Here is a 23206-nt window from a genome sequence, read left to right as displayed (position 1 = left end):
AAAAGAGCGTGCGCAGTGTTGGCTTTGCGAGCAAAATGACCTAAAAGAGCAGAGTAAAATAAAACAGATCCCAGTACAGCGGTGCTTAGAGTTTTTTTAATACTTGCACGGCCGGTTGGGGGTCAAAAAATAAAATGAAAAAGGGGTTGCTTGGTCGATATCCTCGATATGGAATACTAAACTGAAGAGCCTAAAAGCAAAATAAATAAAAAGAGCGAGTGAGTGAGAACTATAGAATTAAAAGCTTGAAGCTAAAGGTATGAAAAACAATTGATTCAAACAAGAAGAGAGGCAAAAGATGAGCTGCAAAAAAGCAAAAAAAGGGGAGGGGAGTTTGTGTGGTGAAGGGAGGAGAGATTCCTCTTTATATAAAAGCTGGTAAAATAAAAACAAGACTACTATTTTTCAAAATATATTTTTGGCTGATGCCACCCACCCCCTCCCCCTCCCCCCTGTGTTGGCCAAGCCTTTTTATAAATTGCCAAGCTCTGCCAAAAGAAACAAAAAATGGCAGTTAAAAGGGGGGTAGAGAAGAGTGCGCTTAAAAAGAGAACGGAGGCAAAGGCGGGAACGAGGAATAGTCACAAAGAGGTAAAAAGGACGGGTTCGAAGCGAGCGAGGTATTTCCTCCTTGCGTGGAAAGCAGCGGCCAGCCAAAAATAAAACGGAAAGAGAACGGAAGCAGAGGGAGCAAAGAGGGGGGGAGGGTGGAAGGGGGTGGGTGGGTACATGGGCCTATTTTTCCCGATTCAGTACCCCCCTCTTTCATTTATTATGATGGTGATGATTTCCAAGCCGTGCGATATACACCAGAGGGAAAGCACGCAAAAACAGACGAAAAGTACGTGTGATATCATCAACTTGCAACCGCCCCCTCCCCTTGGTAGCCGACCCCCCTCCCTCCTCTCCACTTCATCCATGCCACTTCGCCTCTGCACCTCTGCGCCCTCATCTCTGCCTCTGCCGAGTCGCTTACACTCGCCCGTCTTAATGCTACGCTGGTATAAACCACAGCTGGGCTGTTCTTGCTGCCGCTGTCTGCTGCATGCTGCCTGCTGCCTGTTGTCACTTGGTTCGGATTTATTTTGCTCATCTTTGTTTTCTTGTGCCTTTTACGTGTATTGTCATTTGATCCACCAATTAAAAGGCGAACAGGAAATTTCATTCATTCATTGTGTGCACATGCCCACCTCCCCTCTCCCCCCCTCTCTGTCAACTCTCACTTCTCCATAGTGAAGCCGGGTGAGCAAAAAAAATGGAATCTGTATAAAAGTCATCTGAGCAATAAGCACAAGAACTCCACAGATTGCTTGAACGGAGAGAGAAAGAAGGGGGAGAGAGAGAAATGCTTTTCAAATGGCATTGGCTCTCTTTGCCTTTTTACGCTGTAGGCATTGTACATAACGAAGTGTTTTAAAAATAAAAGGTAGGGAGGGTGTGTGGCCAGAAGGATCGCGCGTACGAGAAAAATAAAATAAAATAGGATACGACCGATTAAAAACATTATTTCATTTCATTTTAAAACAATTTTTGTCGATTGATATTGTCAGAAAAAGAACTTGCGGGCCAGGCCCATTTCCAAGTGGATCAAAAAAAGAAGAAAAACAAAGAAAGGGCAAATAGTTGCTTTTCTATGAAACACCATACTGCTTGCATGTGGGTTTGCATCAGCTATCGAGAGAATAAACAACAGAAAAAGGATCAATGGATCCAACCGCAAAAAAATAAAGGTGGGACACAACCTTTCCACATAACGCACGCAGTGCAGTGCAGTGCAGTGCATCATCAGAAGCAGCAACATCAGCAGTCCAGCGTTATTTTTGCTTTATATTCCTTTTTTCAATGGATGTTTCTGCTTTGACTTGTTTTTTTCTTATTTTTCTCCTTGACAAGTGAAAAGGAATAAACTGAGATATTGAGTGCAATTGTCAAAAACGAAAGAGATAAAAAGGCAAAGGATAATGCAACAAAAATTAAAGATAATAATGAGCCATGTTATTTTTCTTGCTTTTGCACTCTTGTTTTTTCTTTCTGTTTTTGTTGCTCGCCACTAAACGCAGCTCATGCTACATTCGCCAATAAAGCAGGAAAAGATCAAAGCGCAAACATGTAAGGGAAAGAAAAGACTGTAAATCAAATCGTACTCATGCAACAATAAAAAAATGAAAATATTTTATATTTTATATTTTTTTGCTTGCAAAATTATCAGGATCACTGTTAGGTTACAATTTTTCTTGGCACAATAACTGGCAATAGCGTGGTTTATTGTTTTCGGGGGGGGGGGGGGTTTACTGCTTACACGTAGATCAATGGATATCTGTGAATTGGCCTCTAAGCAGTCGGTGTTTTTTTCTTTTCCCGGGAAAAATTTTATATGAGCCTTGACAGATCCCAGAGGAGGTTTAAACGATATACACCAGACATTAATTTTTGCTTGTGGTTCCCACACACACTTGCACAACAACACACTCGCTCAGACATTATCTCGTTTTTTTTGTTGCACTCCCTCATTTTTTCTTTGTGTGAATGCTTATATTCTCTTGTTTTTTTGTTCTCTGGATTGTATGCAGTCGGAGCCACATATGTAATCCAACATGTTTTGTCAAAAAAAATTATTCCCAATACCTTTAAACATCAAAGATAATATACAGCCATGCATACACCGACAAAAACGCCAACACACAAAACAAAGTCGAGAATCCGCAATGGCAGTGACTGGAGTTATGAGCGTTACTGCTCTGTGACCAAGAATGAAAAGTGTATACTGTTGCCACTAACAGCCATATGCGGAATTAATTACTTTATATATGCATTTGCCTCTTTTTTCCGCCACACAACTTATTATATACACAATTTACTGCATATATGCAATAATAAAAACGGTATAACTATAGTAGCGCACAAAAAATAATTGGCCATGTATATTTTCTATATATTTAATTCGAAATTTTCATTGGACACATCATTGTGAATGCGTGTGTGTGCCACAAACGCCTCTTTTTTATTATATGTAAACGCTTTTTTTTAAAAAAAAATCTGACAGCCCATGGTATTTTTTATTGCATTTTGAATGATCGTGGTTATTGTTCTAAATTTCGCCATAAATTTCCGCCATGCAAGTTTGTCCATATTGTTTTTTTAGGAGGCTGAGGGATAGAAGAAAAAAAGTGACCAATTATTATTTAGTTTGTTTTTCGGACATTGCGCAAAAAAAACATTTTAGCATTTGATCTGCGCAGAAAAAAAAACATGTAATTTCTTTCGGGCCTTGTCCAATGTATTATTTTCATTTTCTCTCTTGGAATCGCTGCCAAGATAATGATGGATATGATCTGCGCTTGCGAATGTAAGCTGATGATGACCTTGTTCCAGAATTCCGCACACTTTCAGAAAACCCAAACTTGTTGGTACAGATCATTGTGTGCAGCACAAACATCCGTTTTTAAAATAAAATAAAAACATGGTGATTGTATATCCATCGTCATACCATGCCATGGCTGCGCGGATCATAAGTGAAATTGTAAAAGAGAAGATCAAGAAGCCAATCCCGTCCACTTATCCGATACGCGTTATTTTTCTTTTGACATGCGCAGGTGGATAAACAACCAATAGATTCAGCTTTAGTCAAACAGAATAATAACATAACGGGATCATCGATCAACGCGGAGTCGTCACTCATGAAGCGTGCTAATCCTTTTATAAGATAAAAAATGACCGAAATAGTTTTTGATGGCGCATGCCACTGTAAAAATCAACGCTATTTACCTATTTTTTATTCTGCGAAATCAAAACCAAATTATTTTCTTTCGCCATGACAGGGCGCTACTATAAAAAAAAAGATAGATATCATCCCGTGTGCGATCAACAAATAATTTTTTTTTAAAAAAATTGTGCCAAGACAAGTTTTATGTTTTCTATTTAATTTTTCTTTGCGTGTGTAAAATTGAGAATGTTGGTGTCAAAGAGAAAGCAAAATTTTTTATTTATGATGTTGCGCAGCCCAAGGACATGGAAGCGGATGATGAAGTTGAGAATCGTGAAACAGATTCCCGTCTGCATGCTGATATATCAAATATGGACTAGATCATAGGTGATCAACTCAGGTGCTACTATTGACATCCAGACACATTGTCCGTCTTGAAATACGTGTGCATGAGCGTACACACGCAAAGACCACAACAATGACATATCAGAGACCCGGGCTACGTTCATAAGAACTAGTTCTCGTCAACAGAGTGCACAACTGGCGGAGCGCACAACAAAGGCAACAAGACACACATATAAGACGAGGCCGGCGCTGGTAGCACTTTGGAAACATTAATATTAAAAAATATTTATAAAAACACCCCCTCTTTTTAACACTATCAAAGTAGTACTCACACACACCCTTCTCATCACAATAATGGTATTATTAGATGTGTAGCCATGCTCAGTGTAAAGGGACAATGAATAAGACAATGTGATAGTGGTTTGTAGTGGATAAATCTTTGGGTTTCAGATAACATACTGTTGCTGCCGCTGCCGCTGCCGCTGCCGGCCGCCGTTTGTCGTTGTTGTTTGTGCAGTTCGATCTTTTATTATTGCATGAGCAGCGCTGATATTTACTGGATCGCAGACAAAACACTAGTTGGACAAATAAATTGACCAGACGAGAAAATAAAAAACAATACATGAAGCTACGATGGCTGCCGCAGATTATAATCCACAGCCAAGACACGCATGATCGCACCCACATGGCCCTTATTTTTTGGGGATGGGGGGGGGGGGTTTAATTTTTAACATGCCAAGCAATACCAAGCCCAGGGCCAAAAATAATACCGCAGCGACAGTGGCAACAAAGAATTTCTCTTTCTAAAAAAGACAGCGTAAATAAATAAATAAAAATCAGTACTAAAAATAAAGCCAAAAAGCCTTGCTTTGCTGCGCATGTGCACTTTGTGTTTTCCCTCTCCCTCCCCTCGTTTCCACAGTTTTCCCGCTCGATCTTTTTAAAGTTTTCTTTCTGCGGAATTTTTCTTTGATTTTTGCCTTAACAATGAAAGGGATGTGAGACAGTTTTTTTTATCTCAAACATGATTTTGTCGCTTTCTGTAATTAATTGTGAATAAAAAAAAGTATTTTCTCACCCTTCTTTTCTTTTGATCCGTTGTGCATTTGCAGCACTGCAATTTGTTTTTTTTATTTGTGCGCAAATCTAAAAAAATTAAAAATTGTGGACAAAAAAATACATTTCTTCGCATGAAACGTAAACAAAAAAGGAGAAGGGGGCAGGGAGGGACTGAGCAAAAGTAATTCATGTGCTTTTTTTGTAAAAAAAACAATGACTTGATCCGATCCACAGAAGAATAAAAATAAATGAGAATTTCCCAAAAAAAAAGTAAATATGGAAATAAAAAATACGCATGACAGAACAATGTATTAAATCAATTTTTCTTTGTATCTTGAGACCCACGGTATGCACGATTGAAAAAATGGCGTGCATTGCAAAAACAAAACAACAAAATAATGTGAAACAGATTATACCTTTTTATTTATTTATTTTTTAAATACATGCATGAACGCAATATCTGGAATGCATAAACACGCCTACAATTAAATAAAACAACAAAACAAGGGAGATGGTGGTCTGGCGATTTGCACAAAAAAGTTCAGAGGGGAGGGAAGTGGATTGAGAAATGCGTCGATGACATTGACAGTCTGATAAAGATAAAAAAACTGGTCTTGGAGCTAAACCCTAATTGCTCGAGATTCACACATGTCGCTCAGACGGTCTTTCGGGCGCATAACCCACAAAGGAAAATACCTTTTTTTTAAAAATGAAACAGCTTCACATGACAAGTATCGGAGTGTACGAGCATGGTGCTTTTATATCGAATGAGAAATCAGTAAACAGGCCGAAACTTATAGAAAGTGGACTTATTTTGTCATTGTGTGAAACGGCCCAAATTGAAACTTTATGGTCTGATAAACCGCTAAGAGATTTATCATAGTTTTTAAATTCCGAGCTTGGTTTGATCTCACTTGCATATGTTGCCAATCAATCGGCTTTCAAAAGCCCAGTGTCTGAATTACAACCTATACATCCTTGAGCGGATATGATCCGGATCAATCTAGGCTCAGAAACACACAAAAAAGAGGGGCTAGTGGAAATGTGGATGTACGCTTAAAAATGGTTTCCCCTCTTTTTCACGCCAATATCTCTTTCTGTGATGTGCCATGCGAAATGGAGAGCATCGATCCCCTGTCATGAGGTCATCTTGCTTCTTTGCTCCAGAACACAACTCCCTCCCCCTCCCCCTCCCCCTCCCGTCTCTCTCTCTCTCTCTCTCTCTCTTACACACATACATACAATTTCCTATCTCCAACTCTATATGCCATGTTTAAAAGTATAATTTAAACCTTTGTATTTTTTATTTTAAAGGAGCAGTTTGAAGAATATCCCTTTTTTTTGTACGTGCGATTGTCCCGCAAAAATAAAAAAGACAAACAAGTTTAATTGTCATCAGCAAAAATAAAACTGCCAGAAATATTTTTCTTTCTTTCTTTCACAAGGCCAAGGGCCATTTCCATTTTCAGCTTTTTTTAATTGAGCAAAAAAATATATATACATCGTACGTCTTAGCGTGCGCCAGCTAAGAAAAAATAAAGGCAGAATGAGGATATGCGCGTTTGTGGTATTTTCATAAATTGTCCTTTTTTCTTCCTGTTTTATTTTATTTTGTTTACTTTTTTCAATTTCAGTATTCTACGGCTACTCTAATTCTATTTTACTTACTTTTTTCTCTCTCCCCCCTTTACTTTTGCACTGTCTCTCTTTCGTTTCGTTATTGTTTACATTCGTTGCACTTCACGTTTCCGCACATTACGAATCCCTACATTACTTTGCGCACTTTTTTAGCACTTAATACTCACCTTTCTTTCTTTTTCTTTTTTCTTTCTCGTTTTCGTTTTTTTCGCTTACGCTCGCAAAGCTCACCTTTTTCACATTCAGTTGCACGCCAATTCAAAAAGCCCCTTTATTACAACCACAAACGAGCACGCATACACACAGAACTCACCATACACGACAAAATAACTTTTGGGAAAACACGCCCGCTTTTTTTATTGCTCACTTGTCAGCTCAATTCTTTGTTTTTTATACAGACAGCGGGGTTAGCGGAGAACCGGAAACAACATACATGGGCAATAAAAGGATTCGGCGCAAGAGGCAGAGGAGTCTGTTCTCAATGTCCACTGCCGAGGAGTACTCCTTATTGGATAGCGGCAGAGTCAGTTCGGCATTTGATCCTATGGATTTGTCTCGCTCGATGCGGCCGCGTATAGGCGCCGCTCAGATGAGCATGGTGCTCAACCCGAGAGAGTCACCCTCGCTGGAGCTACTGGCGGAGATGATCAAGGTACAGTAAACAGAACAAAACAAAACGAAACTCCTCCCAAAGCCTGAATGCAAGCTGTGTTTGAGTGCAAGTCAATGGTTAATGCCAATGCCAATGCCAATGCCAATGCCAATGCCAATGCCAATGCCAGTGCCAAAGAAAAATAAATTTATCACAAAGCCCTCAGCTAAACAAGTTCACAGTATATCTCGCCCTTTGAAACCAAAGTAGGAGGAGATCCGCCAGGCGTCCAGCTTGAAGCAGGCATTAGATGGCGTAGGCATCGAGGCCAAAAACATGGCCCGGCGGGTGTCCAATATGACCAATGCAGCCAATAGCAACAATGATGTGAATGGTCAGCAGACTCTCAAACAAACGGAGATTCTAAACCCCAGCGAGAAAACAACCCACGCGAACAAGGCCAAAAAGCAAGTGCAATTTATTATCCCCGACGACGTGCGGTTTCGCTGGCTTGGGATTTTTGAGCAACCGTCGGACCCCGAAACCAGTGATACAGAGGAGATGAGCAACAGCACGACCAAGAACCCAACGTCAAATACGAATAGGGATTCGCCGGCAACATTCTCCAATAGTTCTCGCAGCAGCATCGGTGCACCTGCGCGGCGCAGCTCCTCGCTGGTTAGGCAGATTGGTATGGGGACTGGGTCCATTGGCAGAAGCAGCAGGGGTGCCGGCATCCAGGCCGAAATCGAACGCGCTAATCGTGCTTTTGACACAGGCGATAACCTCGGCGAAGGCGGATTGGGCAGCAACGACAGCGATACCAGCAGCAGCGTTATTTCTCCCTTCACAGCCAGCTCGTCTGTCGAAGCAGTCTATGGCGGATCAAGGCCAGACGCTAGGAAAGCATCCATGCTGGGCAACCAGGGCCGCGGAGCGTCCCGGCCGGACAGTGGGGCCGCGGTTAATGGTTACTTGGCGGGAACGAGCTCACAGCGGTTGTTGGGTTCCGAGGACGTTGGCGCAAATGATGCCGCTGTAGAGTTGCCGGGCGGAAGTGGAAGCAGGCACGGGGCTAATTCGGGAAAGGACATGCACGGGCGAATCGCATTGCGGACCGCGCAGCCAACCTTGTCCACCACCAGGATCACAGTGCCCAAGCGCTACTCGGTGTCCCCGTCGTTCACTGCGCTCGGCATGGCTCGCCCTGCGCCTGAGGGCGAGTCTTCTGTGAGCAGGAGGGGTGTTCGCTCGGACGATGGACTGGGCAACTCGCAAGACCTGCCAGCGATCCCGGCACAGGTGATCCAGCGCAGCGAGTCCGCGCAGTCTGCCGGAAACCCTGATAACCTGGCAGCAATGCACCACCGCAGGCGGAACTCGTTTGATGGGTCCAACCCGTCCCTTCGCCGCGCAGAGCAGTCCCTCAACGAGGAGTATATGATGCTGCCAGTTAGTAGTAGCGCAAAGATGGGCTCGGGCAATGCCGCCAACCATCCAGACCAGCAGCAGCAACTACTGGGCGGCGGGCGGCTTTTCAGGCGGGCGACCACATCGTCAACCCACCAAAAAAGCGGCCGCTCATCCGACGACGACCACACCGGCGGCGGCATTATCGGCGGCACTCGCGATTTCTTTAAAAACCGACTCCGCTCGCGCACTCACAGCAACGCCAGAGGCACAGCTGCCAAGCTTGCGAGCGCATCTGAGGTCCACGCGGAGGGTACGACAGTGAACGGCGTGTCGGAGTACCAAATGGATCTTATTGGCCAAAGCGGCAATGGCGGAGATAGCGACGGCAGAGGCGCTGTAGCGCACGAGCGGCCGAGGCGACGCAGTGATGCTGAGGTCAAATCGCGTGTCTCTCCGCCGCCGACGCAAGCAGCCATTCCTGAGACCTATCCACAGGTGCCCCCAAAGCTGCCACCGAAATTACCACGGAAGAAGCATGCAGCAAGTGATGCACCCACGACTGCAGCATCAGCAGCGGCAGCCACGGCGGCTGTGGCATCGGCATCAGCATCGGCACCGGCACCGGCACTGGCACTGGCACTGGCACCGGCGTCGGGATTCCAACACTCCGACAGGCGTAGTAAGAGAGTTCCTGCAACCGCCCCCTCGTCTGAAGGCCACATCGATTCCGCGTTCACGCTGCCCAGGCCCGAGGCATCGCGCGGACAGCGCAAGGGCCACGACGACGTGATTGCCACACAGTCTTCAGCGCCTGGCACAAAGCACGCGGGCAAGCACGGTGGTCGGGCACCCGCGCGGACTTCGTCAGCCGAGTACACCCGCCAGCAGAGCCAGCGATCCACATCGGTGCCGCCGGAGCCTAGCATTCGCTTGACCAGCGAGCAGCTCGAATTGCTGCGCCTCCAACCTGACAAGTCCAATGGCAATGGCAGCCCTACTGCACCCAAACCTACTGCCGACAGTAGCGGCGGCAACGCGGGCGAGGCCGCGGGCATGCGCAGCAGGAGGCAGCGTCAGGACGCAGGCGAATTAACGGCCCCGACAGCCGCACTGCCGCAACCGCCGCGCAAATTTATGACCAACGTTGGACGCAGTTCAGCTGAGCAGCAGCATCGATCGAGGGCGTCGCCGGACCGCGAGCACGAGGAGTACACTGTGCTTAGTCCGCCACCGCTGCCCAAAATGCCACCCCTCCCTCCTATACCGCCCAGCGCGTCAGAGGACATCTCGGAGTTTCTGTCTGACACGCAGGCCACGGAGTCCGACGGGGGCCATGTTGCTGGCGACACGGACTTGGCGGACCATCCAGGGCGCAAATCAAAGTCCAAAAGAAAAACCCGGCGGTCGTCCATTATGACAACCATCAACAGCATGCTTGGACGCAAGGAGTGAGCAATCCCCGAAATAACATGATGCGCGCGTGTGTGGTTGTTTTGCCCATATACGACAGTGCTTCTTATTATTTCTTCATAGCCCGCACTCGGCGTATATCATATTTTCCCTTTCCCTTTTACATTTTTTATTTTCGGTTCAATTTCCTTCACTTTGTCTTTTTCGGTTTATTTTGTTTTAAACACACATCAAAGTCAATTGGCGTGCTACGCGCCACGTTATCGTCTCTGTTATCATTGAGCACAGCAGGTGAGATTAAATCGACTTGTGATGATGACGAGCGAATCACTACCTAATTAGTGTGCAGGCTGATATGGGGGAAAATAAAAATATAATGCGCGTCGAGTTCCTTGGTTGTTCATTTTTTTAGCTTTCTTTCTTTCTTTCTTTCTTTAGCTTTATTTTATTTCTCGCTACTGCTATATATAAAATCCCCACCCTCTCCCTCTTTCTATGAGACTTTTTTCTTGTAAACTCACAAATCTTTTCACTTTACTCCCCAGCACTCGTGCCCAACTACACTCGCGGACAATGACCCCAAGCACCGTCCCAGCAACCATTGCAGCGAAAAAGTCGCTTATCATCGACTACGAATACAAGACACGCAAAGTGACCGAGCGCCTGAGCTCAATGGGAGCCAGCGAGTTTATGCTTACGGGCGGCGAGGGCATCTACACAGCCATGCGCACGATAAGTGGCAGCCGGCGAGTGTTTCTCCTGGACGACCACCTCCAGCGCATCAGCGATTCTCACAAAATGGTGTTGGCAGCAGACAAGGAAGACGGCCGCCAGAGTCCCGAGCATTGGCGTGAACTGCTTGTGCCGTTGATTCGCCGCGGCCTGGATAGCTTTGGTGGCGGACAGGACGGAGACGATAGGAAGATCACTGTGTTGGTCGGCAATGACCATATCTCCATGCAGCTGACTAGGATTAAGAGCCTAGATGACGGATCGTGCTGGGTAAAATTCGTATCGGGTAAACGCGATAATCCTGAGGCCAAGAACCTGCAATGGGTGCATGAACGGGAGACATTGGAGAAACTAATAGTGCCGCCGATCAATGAAGTTGTCCTGGCCGATCCCAAGGAGACACCGGGAGGCCGGTTTTACGAAGGTATTTCCTCAAATTTTTTTACCACCCGGAGAGCTTTGGAAACAAGGGAGGAGGATGCACAGCCGGAGTACAGGAACTACGAGCTAGTGTCGGCACCCCGGGATAGCGTGCTCCTGGGCACGATAATGAAGCTGGTGTTGCGCATTTGCGAAAGAGACAATATCAATGTTGTCTATGAGCCGAAGGTTGATTTTCACCGGTGGACCGGTGCATTTGTCTCGTCAACCTCAAGGCTGGTACTGCCGGTTTCGAGGATCATCACAGATAAGTGCGAGCACCATTTGAATGCTGGTGATCCACTAGTGTGTCATTTGAAAGAAAGCGTAAAGAGTATGGCTATGGAGCAGTCAACTGAAATATAATAATTTTTGTTGTTAATATTTATTTGAAATACATAGCCGCGGCTACATATTGCGAATTTTGTGGTAAACACAGGCAAACCTGCAATAATTTCATGTCGATTTTAGGATTCAAAAACAAACTTTTAACATTAAAACTTCTTAATGTTTTAATATAATAGGTAATGAACATGGGAAATTATCTTGGCAAAATAGACCAGCACAGATATTGTCAAAGAGGGAATATAATGATGGGCTGGAATTTGATGAGTTGCAAGTCAAGCTGCAGTGCTAACATTAGTTGTTCTTATGTATATTATTGATATTAAAATGGCTCATCTTTGGAAGAAGAAGGAAGGCCTGAAGTTATACAAGCCCAAGTACTTTCAAGTTCTGCGTCCGTGATTTCTGTGAAAAATTACCCGGACGTAGCTATTGAATTTAGAACTAATAACAATCAATTGCTAAACAGGTCCAGTAGTGGCATTTGCTGGGATTCAAGCTGTGTTTTGTGCACTTTCTTACAATGTAAATACATCCAAGGTTTACTACAAACAGCATAGTAGCAGTGCTTGCAATAATAAGCGTTGTTAATGACTTTGATGCCTGGAACTGGAAAATCCACTCGCTGCAAACGATCTTCAAACCAACGCTGAAGCGCATCCTCTGACATGGGGCAAGAATCCTCTGACAGCAGATAACGACTCGCCTCCTTGACAGTCCTTTGGTTGGATTTGATCTTGTGCTGATGTCCATGTTTCTTCTGACAGCTGTAAAGATGAATATAAATGCCACCAGGGCATGCTATATAGCAACAAGTCAAACAAACAATTAAACCGCTGCCGCGTTCAACCTACAAGTTCAACACAGGCAATGTCGACTCTGACGGAGGTGGCTACAATTTTAGATTAAACATATGGTTAGTATTTAACAGCCAAATTACACACAATTTAGTATTGTATCATTTTAACATATACTTACACTTGTTATATTATCGTCGCCAGTGTCGGCCTGATCATTAAAATCTGTTGAGTTGAGCATACTGCACACAAAAGCATGGCTTTTTCCATATGATAATATGGTAATAATTTGCCACATGGACACTCGACCTTGTCGTTCTTCCATTGCAATATGTGTTTTCTGCCGCTGGCCGAAGCAATTGTGATCGGATTGTGTTGTCTTGGGTGCATATCACGCAGACCACCCGCTTTAAATGCCATCAAACATTTAGAGCACTTGAACACCATTGGCTTGTGTTCAGTTCTGCTGGGAGGCATGGCTAAAGAAATGCAAAAAGAAATGATGAAATGTGAAGCAAATAAATGTGTTTTTAAGCATGATGCAATATCGAAATGCAAAGCTTGTTTCCTGGTATTGTTTTGATGAATAATAACAATATGGAAACATATGTTGATTTATATGGTGTGGATATTAAATATGTAATATTGAGTTATCAAATTTCATTTATTATTTAAAAAAAAACCTATTGAAAAATGGTTTTATCATCAATTAAAAAAAACAAGCCTATGACTGCAGCTGCAACTCCGCGGCTTCGCTCTCAGAGTATCCCATAAGATACAGGATATTGGCCAAACTCTTCTGATTAATCCTGGCCCTCGCCTCCTTCTGCACCCTGGGTTTCGCATTAAAAGCAATGCCCAAGCTGGCCTTGCCAAGCATCAACAAGTCATTCGCGCCATCCCCCACGGCCACAACCTGATCCAAAGCAATCCCCTCCGCCTGCGCAATAACCTCCAGCAGCTCTGCCTTCCTCACGGCGTCCACCACAGGTCCCACAGTCACACCGGTCAGACGCTTCCCATCCGCAGTAACCTGAAGCTGATTCGCAAACGCATAGTCCAACCCAAGCTCCTCCTTAACGTACTTGGCCAACGGAAGGAACCCACCAGAAATGACAGCCAGTTTAAATCCGGCATTCTTGAGGGCGCGGCAGAGATAGTGCGCGCCCTCGGTGAACTCCAACCGGCGCTTGACCTGCTCCAGGGCGTCCACCGGCGTGCCCTTAAGCAGCGCAACGCGTTGGGCCAGGGACTCTTTGAAATCCAACTCGCCCTGCATTGCGCGCTCAGTGATCGCCGCCACCTGTGGTTCGATTCCGGCGATCCTCGCGATCTCATCAATGACCTCCTGCTGGATCAACGTCGAGTCCATGTCAAAGACCACCAGGCGCTTCTGCCTTCTAAACACATTATCCGGCTGCAGGGCGACATCCGCCTGGTGCGCATGGCTAATGGCAATCAGCTCCGACTGCATTTCCTCCGGCGACAACCCCTCAGGAACGCTCAGCCGGAACTCCACACACATTAAGGTCGAATGTCCATCCAGCCTACGCATCTGCTCAACCGAGATCTTCTTCTGCAAAAGCCAGTTCAACCAAGCACTGAGGAATTCCGGGGTAAGCCCGCGCTCGTTCAACACCGTGGCGATGAACTTGTTCCGTCCTGAGTACGGCGCTTCGCTCAATGCGTACTGCAGTGGGTCGGCGAGCTGCGATGCCTTGAGCTGCGCGTCTTGGATGTCAAATGCCAGGGTGCCGTCCCATTTTTGCGCGGTGCGTGCGAGGTCGCCAAAGAGGTCCAGGTCATGGTTGGGCAGGTGGACGAGGACGCCGAAGGTGACGTCGTGGTGCAGGCGGGAGAGCGAAAAGTCTGCGATCTGGCAACGATGCTTGGTCAAGCAGCCGAGAACACTGCCGATAATGTCGGTGCCGTGGGGCCCGCGCAGTGAGATCTTGACGGTCTGGGTATCATGCATGAGATTCACCAGCGGGCCCAGAGTCGATCCCAGGGCACTACCAGCGGCGGCGGCAATGGTGGGCTCGGCCGGCTCAGTCATGCCGCGGAGCTTCGCCATCCCGTGGGCAACCACGGGCGAGTCCTCGGGCAGCCTGGCCCCCATTGGCTGTACGTCCTGGGCCACCAGAGCGGCAGAAAGCTTGGCCATCAGCGCCGGCTTCATCTGCATAAGCGACACAGACTGGACAAAGGACAGCTGCGACGTACGCATCAAATACGGCTCCTTCACCTGCAACCCCGTCCACTTGTCGTGTTTCTTCAGCGCCTTTGCCACTGCCGTGAAGTTCAAATACACAAAGCGCTCGAGCATCAGCAGGTCTCTCAGTGCGCGCTCACACTTCACCACATCCACGTCCTCTCCCTTATCCAGCACGTGCTGGACGCGCTTCTTGGTCTCGCCCTTTACGGCGACAAAGAAATTGTTGAACTTTTGCACTTGTGCGTCGAGCAGGCGGATGAACTGCGGGGTGAGCTTGGCGACGGCGGCGAGCCGCGTGGAGAGCTGCTGGTCGAAGGTGGCGTCGGTGGCGGTGGCGGGCGTCCAGGTGAAGACGTGGGTGGGCGCGAAGGCTGTGGAGAGACGCACGTTGGTGTCGGTGGTTTGCGTTTTGAGGAAGGTTTTCAGCGCTGCGTAGTCGATGAAGTGCGTCTGCCACTGGGCCGGGAAATCCGCCTGCTGCTGCGTGAGGTAGTTGCCGTACTTCATCCTGTTGTTTGATAAAGAAAAAAGAAATAAAGGTAAGGGCAAAGGGTAAGGGTAGGGGTCAAAGCAAAGAGAAGAAAGGGTGGATGGTAGGTGGGGAGGAGGGGGTGGATGGATGGAAAAAGGAGAGGATTGCGCTTTTTTGTATGATCCCTGTTGTTTTTATATTGCTATCTTTGTTAGTCACCACTTTTGCCCTTTTTTAGGCAGCAAAGGCAATGGACGATGACGCTGTCAGAAAGAAAAATCAAAAATTATTATTTTGCAATCTGTGATCTCAGATGATAGACGATTTGATTCGATTTGGCATTATTATTATTTCTGTATTTACATTTACATTTCCAGTTCCAGTTCTAATTTTGTATTTCTGACTTCGCTTGTTTGTTTGCTTTATTTATTTATTTCAGAAGTAGTTAATTAGAGAATGGATAGATGAGATGGAATGTGTGCGATTTGCAGCATATTAATTTAATTAGGCGTAGGGTTATAAAAGGCATTATTATTCTTGATTTTAATTTGTTGGGTAAAAAAGCGACTAATATTCGTCTACTTTTTTTCTTCATACATGAGTTGTCTTAGTCTCTATTCCTCTCTCTCTCTCTCTCTCTCTCTCTCACCCACGCACTCTCCCTCTATTGAGACTTTGACTGCAGGGGTGTCCTCCCTCTCTACCTACCTACCTACCTACCTACCTACCTACCTACCTCCCCCACTCCTCCTCTCCCCCAAATTATATTTTTATTTGATGAAAAATAAAAGAAAAAAGGGCAGTTCTTTTCTTCTTCCATTTAGTTTTTATTTATATTTTAGCATTCAGGCATTTTTCTTCATTCAGTCATTGGCATTCAACACATTTATTTAGTCTTTTATTTATTCACTATTCAAAAACAGCTTTTCATTGTATACAAATTCAACTTTAACTTCAAATGACGGTTACGGACAGTTTGCGGCAAGTGGTGGTCTCGGAGCTTTCGAAGCAGAGGGCGATTATCCACATTGACCTGGGTAAAAACAACGCATACACACTGTGAGAAGAGTCACTCTGTGTCGGTATGAAGAAAGCTATTTTGTTTTCTGGCACTAATACACTTTCTTTCTTTCCTTTTTATTTTCCTTTTATTTTTGTAGACTGCTTTTATTGTCAAGTAGGTAAAGTATCATAAAATTAAAGGCTTGTTATTCTTTTTTATTCTTTTGCCAAGACTAAAAAGGCTGTTCAATTGTTTTTTGTTTGTGTAGAGCAGCTGAGGTTAGGGATTAGTGATGATGTGCCGCTGGCAGTGCAGCAATGGCACGGGATAATTGCAGTTAACTACGCAGCGCGCGCCTACGGAGTCAACCGGTAAGCAAAGTCACAATAATGAGACAGGGTAATAAAAACGTAGCGCTTGTGCTTCACCGAACTAAATTATTATCCTCCCCCTTTACTTGCCCAGTACATTTTAGGTCAGACTCAGCCAAAGAGGCGCGGCTGAAGTGCCCCGATATACGGCTAGTCCACGTAGCGACATTTACAGGTGACGGCAGTGCACCAGCGTACCATGCGAATCCGCAGCAGACCACGCACAAGGTGAGCCTGGACGAGTACCGGCGGGCCAGCCGGCGGATCATGGAGGTGGTGCGGCGTCACTGCCCGGATATGCGCAAGGCCAGCGTTGATGAGGCGTACTTGGACGCGTCGAATATTGTAAAGGAGCACGTGCTGCGCGACTACGACCGTGGTATGCTGCAGTGGGACGCGGAGCTGCCGAACACGCCGGTGGTGCGGTGGACTGCCAAGGCATACGAGGCCGAGGCCGAGGCCAAGGGCAAGGGCAGGGAGCCGCACGAGGGGGGGGCCAGCCTGGATGTGCAAGTGGGCGAGCCGGCAGAAGAGACCCGCGGATGGGCGGACCTGCAGCTGCGATACGCGGCGGCATTCGCCCTGTCGGTGCGCCAAGCGGTGCATCGCACCCTTGGCTTCCGCAGCTCCGCCGGAATCGCACACACGCGAGCGCTGGCCAAAATCGGCAGCGCACTGCACAAGCCATCGCAGCAAACCATCCTGCGGCACTCACAGGTGGCCGCGTTTCTCGCGGATTTCCCGATTGTGCGCATCCCGTCGCTGGGCGGCAAGCTCGGCGGTCTTTTGGCATCCGCCTTTGATGCGCGCACAGCCGGTGATCTCCTGCAGTACTCGCTCGTGCAGCTGGAGGCAAAGCTCGGCCGAGCGCAGGCTGCTCACGCATATGCGCTATGCCGCGGCATCGACGATAGCGCCGTGATGCGCGGCAGCGAGGGAGGCGGCGAGGCTGCTGCCGGCGGGGAGGGTGCGCAGACGCTGACGTCGGCAAAGACGTTTTTGCGCCAGCCGGTGCGCTTGCTACGTGACTTGGACCGCTGGGTGCTGATGAATGCGCGGGACCTGGGCATGCGCGTCATGGACGAATGGGATGAGCGCAGGCGCTGGCCACAGATGCTCGCCGTGGCATACACGCCTGAGGGCGGCCGCCCGCTGCGCACGCGCTCGGTGCCGTTTCCACCACGCACCAGCGGAACTGGTAAGGTTGGCAGCATCGATGGAGCCGATGTCACCAATGGCACCAATGGCACCAATTTCGCCAGTGGCACCAATTTCGCCAGTGGCACCAATGGCACCAATGTCATCAATGTCACTAATGGCACAGGTGACGCGCTGGCGGCGGCCGTGGCTGAGGCTGCGCGCGCGTGCTTGCGCCGCATCTGCGCTGAGGATCCGGCGGCACTCCCGATGGTCAGCTTTATGCTGACGGCGCGCGGGTTCCGCCGCGAGCTGGCGAGCGCCGCGATGATGGGCCGGTGGCTGCAGCGGCGCGGCGACCGGCGCGGCTCAGGGCAGCTTAGCTCGGTGGCCGGTGGCGAGCCGGGCGGCGGCGGCTGCAGCGCCAGCAGCGACTCGGACATGTCGTGTCTGCAAACGCCGCGGGAGAGCGAGAGCGAGCCGGAGCCGGACCCCGAGGACGGTGCTGTGTCGCCCGCCAGAGCTAGTGCCGCCAGTGCCGCCAGCACATCCATGCCCGGCAGCAGCTGCCAGGGACTGCCTGCTAGGCGGCACTCCGTGTATATCCAGCCGAGCGCTGATGTTGAAAGCGAGGCGCGGTACGGCGAAGGCTACAGGCATATGAACATTGACTGCCACGATGACGGCGCGCTCCTGCTTGCGACGAACCCACTCGCTTCCGCCTCCGGTTCTGGTTCCGCTGGTGGTGGTGACGGTGGCGGTGACGGGTTTGTTCCGGCGCTGATTGCCGCGACACGGCGCAAGCGCGAGATCCAGATCTTCCGTTTCCAGAACCGCGTCGACGCACCCGACGGCGCCATCGGTACACAGGCCCTGCTGCCTCCTACACCAGGCGACAACCCCATTTCTTTTCACTCTTCCAAACACCCAACGGCCGACGATGAGGGCGACGTTGATGGCGATTTGGTCATGGACATGGCGCGTGACGCCATGATGGAGTCGCTGAGTGCGTCGCAGTCGGTGATGATGATTAGGTGTCCGCGGTGCGCTGAAAATGCGGAGCCGGTGTCGTCGCTGGAGTGGCTGACGCATGGGGACTGGCATTTGGCCAGGGAGATGCAGGAAAGGGAGATGCGCCATGATGAGGTGGCCAGGCAAATCCAGGACGCCTTTGTCGCGGACGACCCCGGGAGAACAGCTGTAGGATTGAAACGCCCGGGTATGCAGGGGAGCGGCACCAAACGAAGGCAGAAAACAATCGGAGAGGCGTGGAAATAACCAAGCCTTTTTTTTACTCTCCCCACAATTCCTCTCTACGGGAACCCTGAATATCGGAATATCGGACATGGACAGTGCAAAAAATTATAAAAAAAATTGTGCTTTATTAAACTTTTACAGTCCTTATAGAACGCATTATTCCTTAATACTTTGAACCAAAAATAAATTCAGCCACACACTCCCTATGCGCACTTTAATTCTCGACAACGGCTCTTACACTATCAAAGCCGGGTACGCAGACACTCAGGCGCCACAGCACTTTCCAAACACAATCACTCGAACACGGCGCACCAAGCGTATCCAAGTGGGCGACCTCTCAACCCACACAAGTGACCTCTCCGGGCTCTACTTCCGATCACCCTTCGACCGCGGCCACTTGGTGCATTGGGACGTGCAGCTGCCGATCTGGGACCGACTACTTAGCAATGACTGCCTCCAATGCACACCCGCTGTGACCCAGTTAGTGATGACCGAACCAATGTTTAATTTCTCACGGTGCCAGAAACAAACCGATGAGATTATTTTTGAGGAATACGGGTTTGCGTCTTTTGCACGGATGCCTGCACCCATATTATGTGCTGCGGCAGCAGCAGGAGAACAAGCGGATGGTTGCGTGTTGGTAGTGGATTTGGGTCATACTTGTTCATACGTGGTTCCTGTGTGCAATGGTGTGGTGGTTCGTGGCGCAGTGCGTCGTGTGGATATTGGCGGCCGCATGCTGACCAACTACCTCAAGGAAACCGTCTCCTTCCGCCACTGGGACATGATGGATGAGTCCTTTATTGTGGACTCGGTTAAGCGAAAAACCTGCTACGTCGCATTGGATTTTCACAAGCGGCTGGCCACCGCCCGCCTGCAGCAGCCATTGCGTTACGTGCTTCCAGACTTTACACATTCCAAGCAGGGCTTCATTCACGGCGATGATCCCAAGGCCCTAGCGCTGATGGAGAACCCACAGGTGTTGCCCCTGGGTAATGAGCGGTTCGCCATTCCCGAGGCATTGTTTTTCCCACAGGATGTCGGCCTCGATGACCAAGGAGGCGTGCACCTGGCCATAATGCAGGCGGCGGAAGCGTGTGGCGAGGATCTGAGGGGACTGATGTTGGGAAATATTGTGCTGGTTGGCGGTACTGCGAGATTGGACGGGCTGAGGGAGAGGGTGGAGAGGGAGGTGAGAGCATTGGCTTTGGTTGAGGATCACGTTGCTGTGACTGTGGGATGTGCGGGCAGTGATGACCCTGCAGAGTGTGCTTGGTGGGGTGGCGCGAGGGAAATGAATGATTCAGAGAGATTTGTTAAGAAAGAGTTGTATGAGGAGTGGGGGCCGGATAGGACCCTTCAATATTTTGATAAATTGGTTTGAATATTAATAAACATAATCAATGAAGGAATGTGTGGTTATTTTAACTGTCAAGAAGCCTGCTGAAGAGGGGAGAGTTTTGTGGGTGATGATGCAAGAAATGAATGATCAATTAGTGGATTTTCCTAATCTATTTTGAAATAATAAAAAATAGGAGTAGGGCACAAGTATTTTATTTTTATTTGTATCCTTTTTTATTTTTTGTTTTCCTTTGTGTATGTGTTTCTTGGATATTGTTGTTTCTTTGTACAGTCGGATCAGAACATACCTAAAAAGGGAAATTTTTTTGCTTCCATTTTTAGAGTTAGTCATGGTTGGTGTTCAAAAAAAAATTGGTTTTGAAGCGAAAGCGGACTTGAATCCATTATATCCCATCTCATCTCATCCCTTCTTTTCCTTTTTCTTTTTCTTTTCTGATTGAATTTTTTCTTTTTTCTACTCTATTTCTAAATTGCACTTTTATTTCTTTTATTGACATTATCTCATACGCACTTTTTTCATCGCATACTTTTTCTTTTTTTGTTTTTTTTGTTCATTTGTTCTTACGTCTATCATTTATCTTTTTACTCTTTAAAAAGTATACAACTACCCAAACCCAACCCAACTTTTATTTTTATAACTGATGCCTTCCGCTAATGGTTCGCCTGCTGCCTCTGCTGCCCCACCTCAACAAATCCCACTAACCTGTTCCGGACACACGCGTCCCGTAGTTCAACTGAGTTTTTCGAACTTTATCAATGGAACAAAAAATTACATGCTTATCAGCGCCTGCAAGGACGGGAAGCCTATTCTGCGAGATGGCTCGACCGGTGACTGGCTCGGTACCTTTTTGGGTCATAAGGGGGCGGTTTGGAGCGCTGTGTTGAATACTGATACTACGAAAGCTGTTACTGCTTCGGCAGACTACACTGCGTAAGTATACGAATCTAAAAATAATGTCTTTTTTTGTGTGTGAGGCGCAGTTTTTATGTTTTGTTATGTTTTGGGATTATGTTGGATTGATCTTCTTTTTTACACACAATGCGAATAGTTTTTTATTACTAATGTGGCTTTGTATTCTTTTCAACAAATATTTTATTTTATCGCATTTAGCAAGGTCTGGGACGCCATCAACGGAACCGAGCTGATCTCACTCCCGCACGAGCACATTGTGAAAAGCGCCGATTTCATCAACGACGAAGCAACAACGATCCTCACAGGTGGGCGAGACAAAAGCATCCGACTTTTCGATCTCAACCACCCGCAGCAACCAACCTTGGTATCCACGCGCAGCTCCTCAATTCGGAATATCAAATGGTCCAAGCTACAGCAACTCGCTATAGTCGCGACAGACGATAGGGAAATAACCATCCATGATCTGCGCTCACCCTCGCCCGCGCATCAACTGCAGTTGAGCGCACCGATTACTAATATATCGCTCACCCATGACCATTCACTCTTGTCCTGCGCCGCGGGAAAATCCATTGTTGCTTGGGATACGAAGGGTTGGCGGGTGGCGATGGATGTAAAGGTGGATTTTGACGTTTCGGTGGCTGCTGTTAATCCCCAGAGATCCAGGGTGGTATGTGGAGGCAGGGAGGATTTGCTAATTAGGTGTTTGGAGTTTGAAAGCGGGAAGGAAGTAGAGGTTTATAAGGGTCATCATGGAATGGTGCATGATGCTTGTTTTAGCCCGGATGGTGAGGTTTATGCTACGGGTTCGGAGGATGGAACTGTTAGGTTGTGGCAGAGTTTGCCTGGAGTTCCGTATGGTTTGTGGCAGAGGAAGCAGGATAATTCATTGTGCTTGTCTGCTTGAAAAATGATAAAACATTTTAATTAGTTTCCTTTTTTTTGTTATGTTTTTGATTAATGGATTCTACTTGAATATAGTTTTTTTTGTTTGGAAATTAAATTACGTGTGGTGTTTTAATAATTACATTGTGAAAATATTAGGAGAAAACAGACCACACTACATTGTGCAATTGTGCAATTGTTTGGGGTTTGTTGATAAAAAAAAGTGAAAACAATTAAAAAGTACAATGTCGTTATTCTACTTACTATCATCTTTCTCTTTTCTTTTTCTCTTCAGCTTGTTTTTTGTTTTATTTATTTTTATTTGTCAACTATGCCTCCCAGCAGAAATAACCACAATCCAAAGGAGTTCAAGTGCTCTAAATGCCTGATGACGTTTAAAACAAAATATCTACGTAACATCCACTCAAGACAACACAATCCAATCACTGTCACTTCGGCCAGCGGCAGAAAACACATATTGCAGTGGAAGGGCGAAAAGCTCGAGTGCCTTTGTGGCAAACAGTATACTTTTAAACATATGAAAAAAAGTCATGCTCTTATGTGCAGTATCCTCAACTCAACAGATTTCAATGCTCAGACCGACCCTGGCGACGATGACGACACAAGTGTAAGTATATGCTAAAGTGATACAATAGCAAATTGTGTGTAATTTGGCTGTTAAATACTAACCATACGTTTAATCTAAAATTGTAGCCACCTCCGTCAGAATCGGCAATGACTGCGTTGAACTTGCAGGTTGAGCGCGGCAGCGGTTTAATTGTTTGTTTGACTTGTTGCTATATAGTATACCCTGGTGGCATTTATAATCATCTTACAAGATGCCAGAAGAAACATGGACATCAGCACAAGATCGAATTCAACCAAAAGACTGTCAAGGAGGCGAGTCGTTATCTGCTGTCAGAGGATTCTTGCCCCATGCCAAAGGATGAGCTTCAGCGTTGGTTTGAAGATCGTTTGCAGCGAGTGGATTTTCCAGTTCCAGGCATCAAAGTCATTGACAACGCTTATTATTGCGAGCACTGCTATTATGCTGTTTGTAGTAAACCTTGCATGTATTTACATTGTAAGAAAGTGCACAAAACAAATTGGATCCCAGCAAATGGCATTACTGGACCTGTC

General features: G+C 47.0%; 7 protein-coding genes across 7 annotated transcripts; 5 read left to right on the top strand and 2 right to left on the bottom strand.

Moving 5' to 3' along the window:
* Positions 1-7226: 7226 nt before the first annotated feature.
* Positions 7227-10202, top strand: BX661DRAFT_200579 (uncharacterized protein; the record flags this gene model as incomplete). The annotated part of the gene is made up of 3 exons (XM_051538430.1): positions 7227-7397; positions 7463-7526; positions 7657-10202. The coding sequence occupies 3 exons, from the start codon at positions 7227-7229 to the stop codon at positions 10200-10202; spliced, it is 2781 nt and encodes a 926-aa protein (XP_051389163.1).
* A 531-nt stretch (positions 10203-10733) lies between these two features.
* BX661DRAFT_200578 (uncharacterized protein) lies at positions 10734-11678 on the top strand (the record flags this gene model as incomplete). Its single annotated transcript, XM_051538429.1, has 1 exon — positions 10734-11678. The coding sequence occupies one exon, from the start codon at positions 10734-10736 to the stop codon at positions 11676-11678; it is 945 nt and encodes a 314-aa protein (XP_051389162.1).
* A 617-nt stretch (positions 11679-12295) lies between these two features.
* BX661DRAFT_173220 (uncharacterized protein) lies at positions 12296-12931 on the bottom strand (the record flags this gene model as incomplete). The annotated part of the gene is made up of 3 exons (XM_051533850.1): positions 12296-12424; positions 12636-12665; positions 12764-12931. 3 exons carry the CDS (start codon positions 12929-12931, stop codon positions 12296-12298), a joined length of 327 nt encoding a protein of 108 aa, XP_051389161.1.
* A 168-nt stretch (positions 12932-13099) lies between these two features.
* BX661DRAFT_188010 (HAD-like domain-containing protein) lies at positions 13100-15287 on the bottom strand. Its single transcript, XM_051537338.1, has one exon. It carries the CDS (start codon positions 15174-15176, stop codon positions 13179-13181), a length of 1998 nt encoding a protein of 665 aa, XP_051389160.1. The 5' UTR covers positions 15177-15287; the 3' UTR covers positions 13100-13178.
* Positions 15288-16130: 843 nt separating this feature from the next.
* BX661DRAFT_62321 (uncharacterized protein) lies at positions 16131-19022 on the top strand. Its single transcript, XM_051539326.1, has 3 exons — positions 16131-16322; positions 16413-16515; positions 16620-19022. Exons 1-3 carry the CDS (start codon positions 16226-16228, stop codon positions 18928-18930), a joined length of 2511 nt encoding a protein of 836 aa, XP_051389159.1. The 5' UTR covers positions 16131-16225; the 3' UTR covers positions 18931-19022.
* Positions 19023-19114: 92 nt separating this feature from the next.
* Positions 19115-20293, top strand: BX661DRAFT_146242 (actin family; the record flags this gene model as incomplete). The annotated part of the gene is made up of 1 exon (XM_051533151.1): positions 19115-20293. One exon carries the CDS (start codon positions 19115-19117, stop codon positions 20291-20293), a length of 1179 nt encoding a protein of 392 aa, XP_051389158.1.
* A 389-nt stretch (positions 20294-20682) lies between these two features.
* On the top strand, positions 20683-22164 carry BX661DRAFT_188006 (WD domain protein). The gene is made up of 2 exons (XM_051537337.1): positions 20683-21202; positions 21383-22164. The coding sequence occupies exons 1-2, from the start codon at positions 20913-20915 to the stop codon at positions 22086-22088; spliced, it is 996 nt and encodes a 331-aa protein (XP_051389157.1). The 5' UTR covers positions 20683-20912; the 3' UTR covers positions 22089-22164.
* The last annotated feature ends 1042 nt before the right edge of the window (positions 22165-23206 follow it).

Source organism: Kickxella alabastrina (assembly GCF_025024165.1).
Source record: "Kickxella alabastrina strain RSA 675 chromosome Unknown BX661scaffold_28, whole genome shotgun sequence".
NCBI classification, from domain to species: domain Eukaryota; kingdom Fungi; phylum Kickxellomycota; class Kickxellomycetes; order Kickxellales; family Kickxellaceae; genus Kickxella; species Kickxella alabastrina.
Note: the sequence above shows the minus strand (reverse complement) of the source record. Positions and strands in the feature narration are given on the sequence as shown.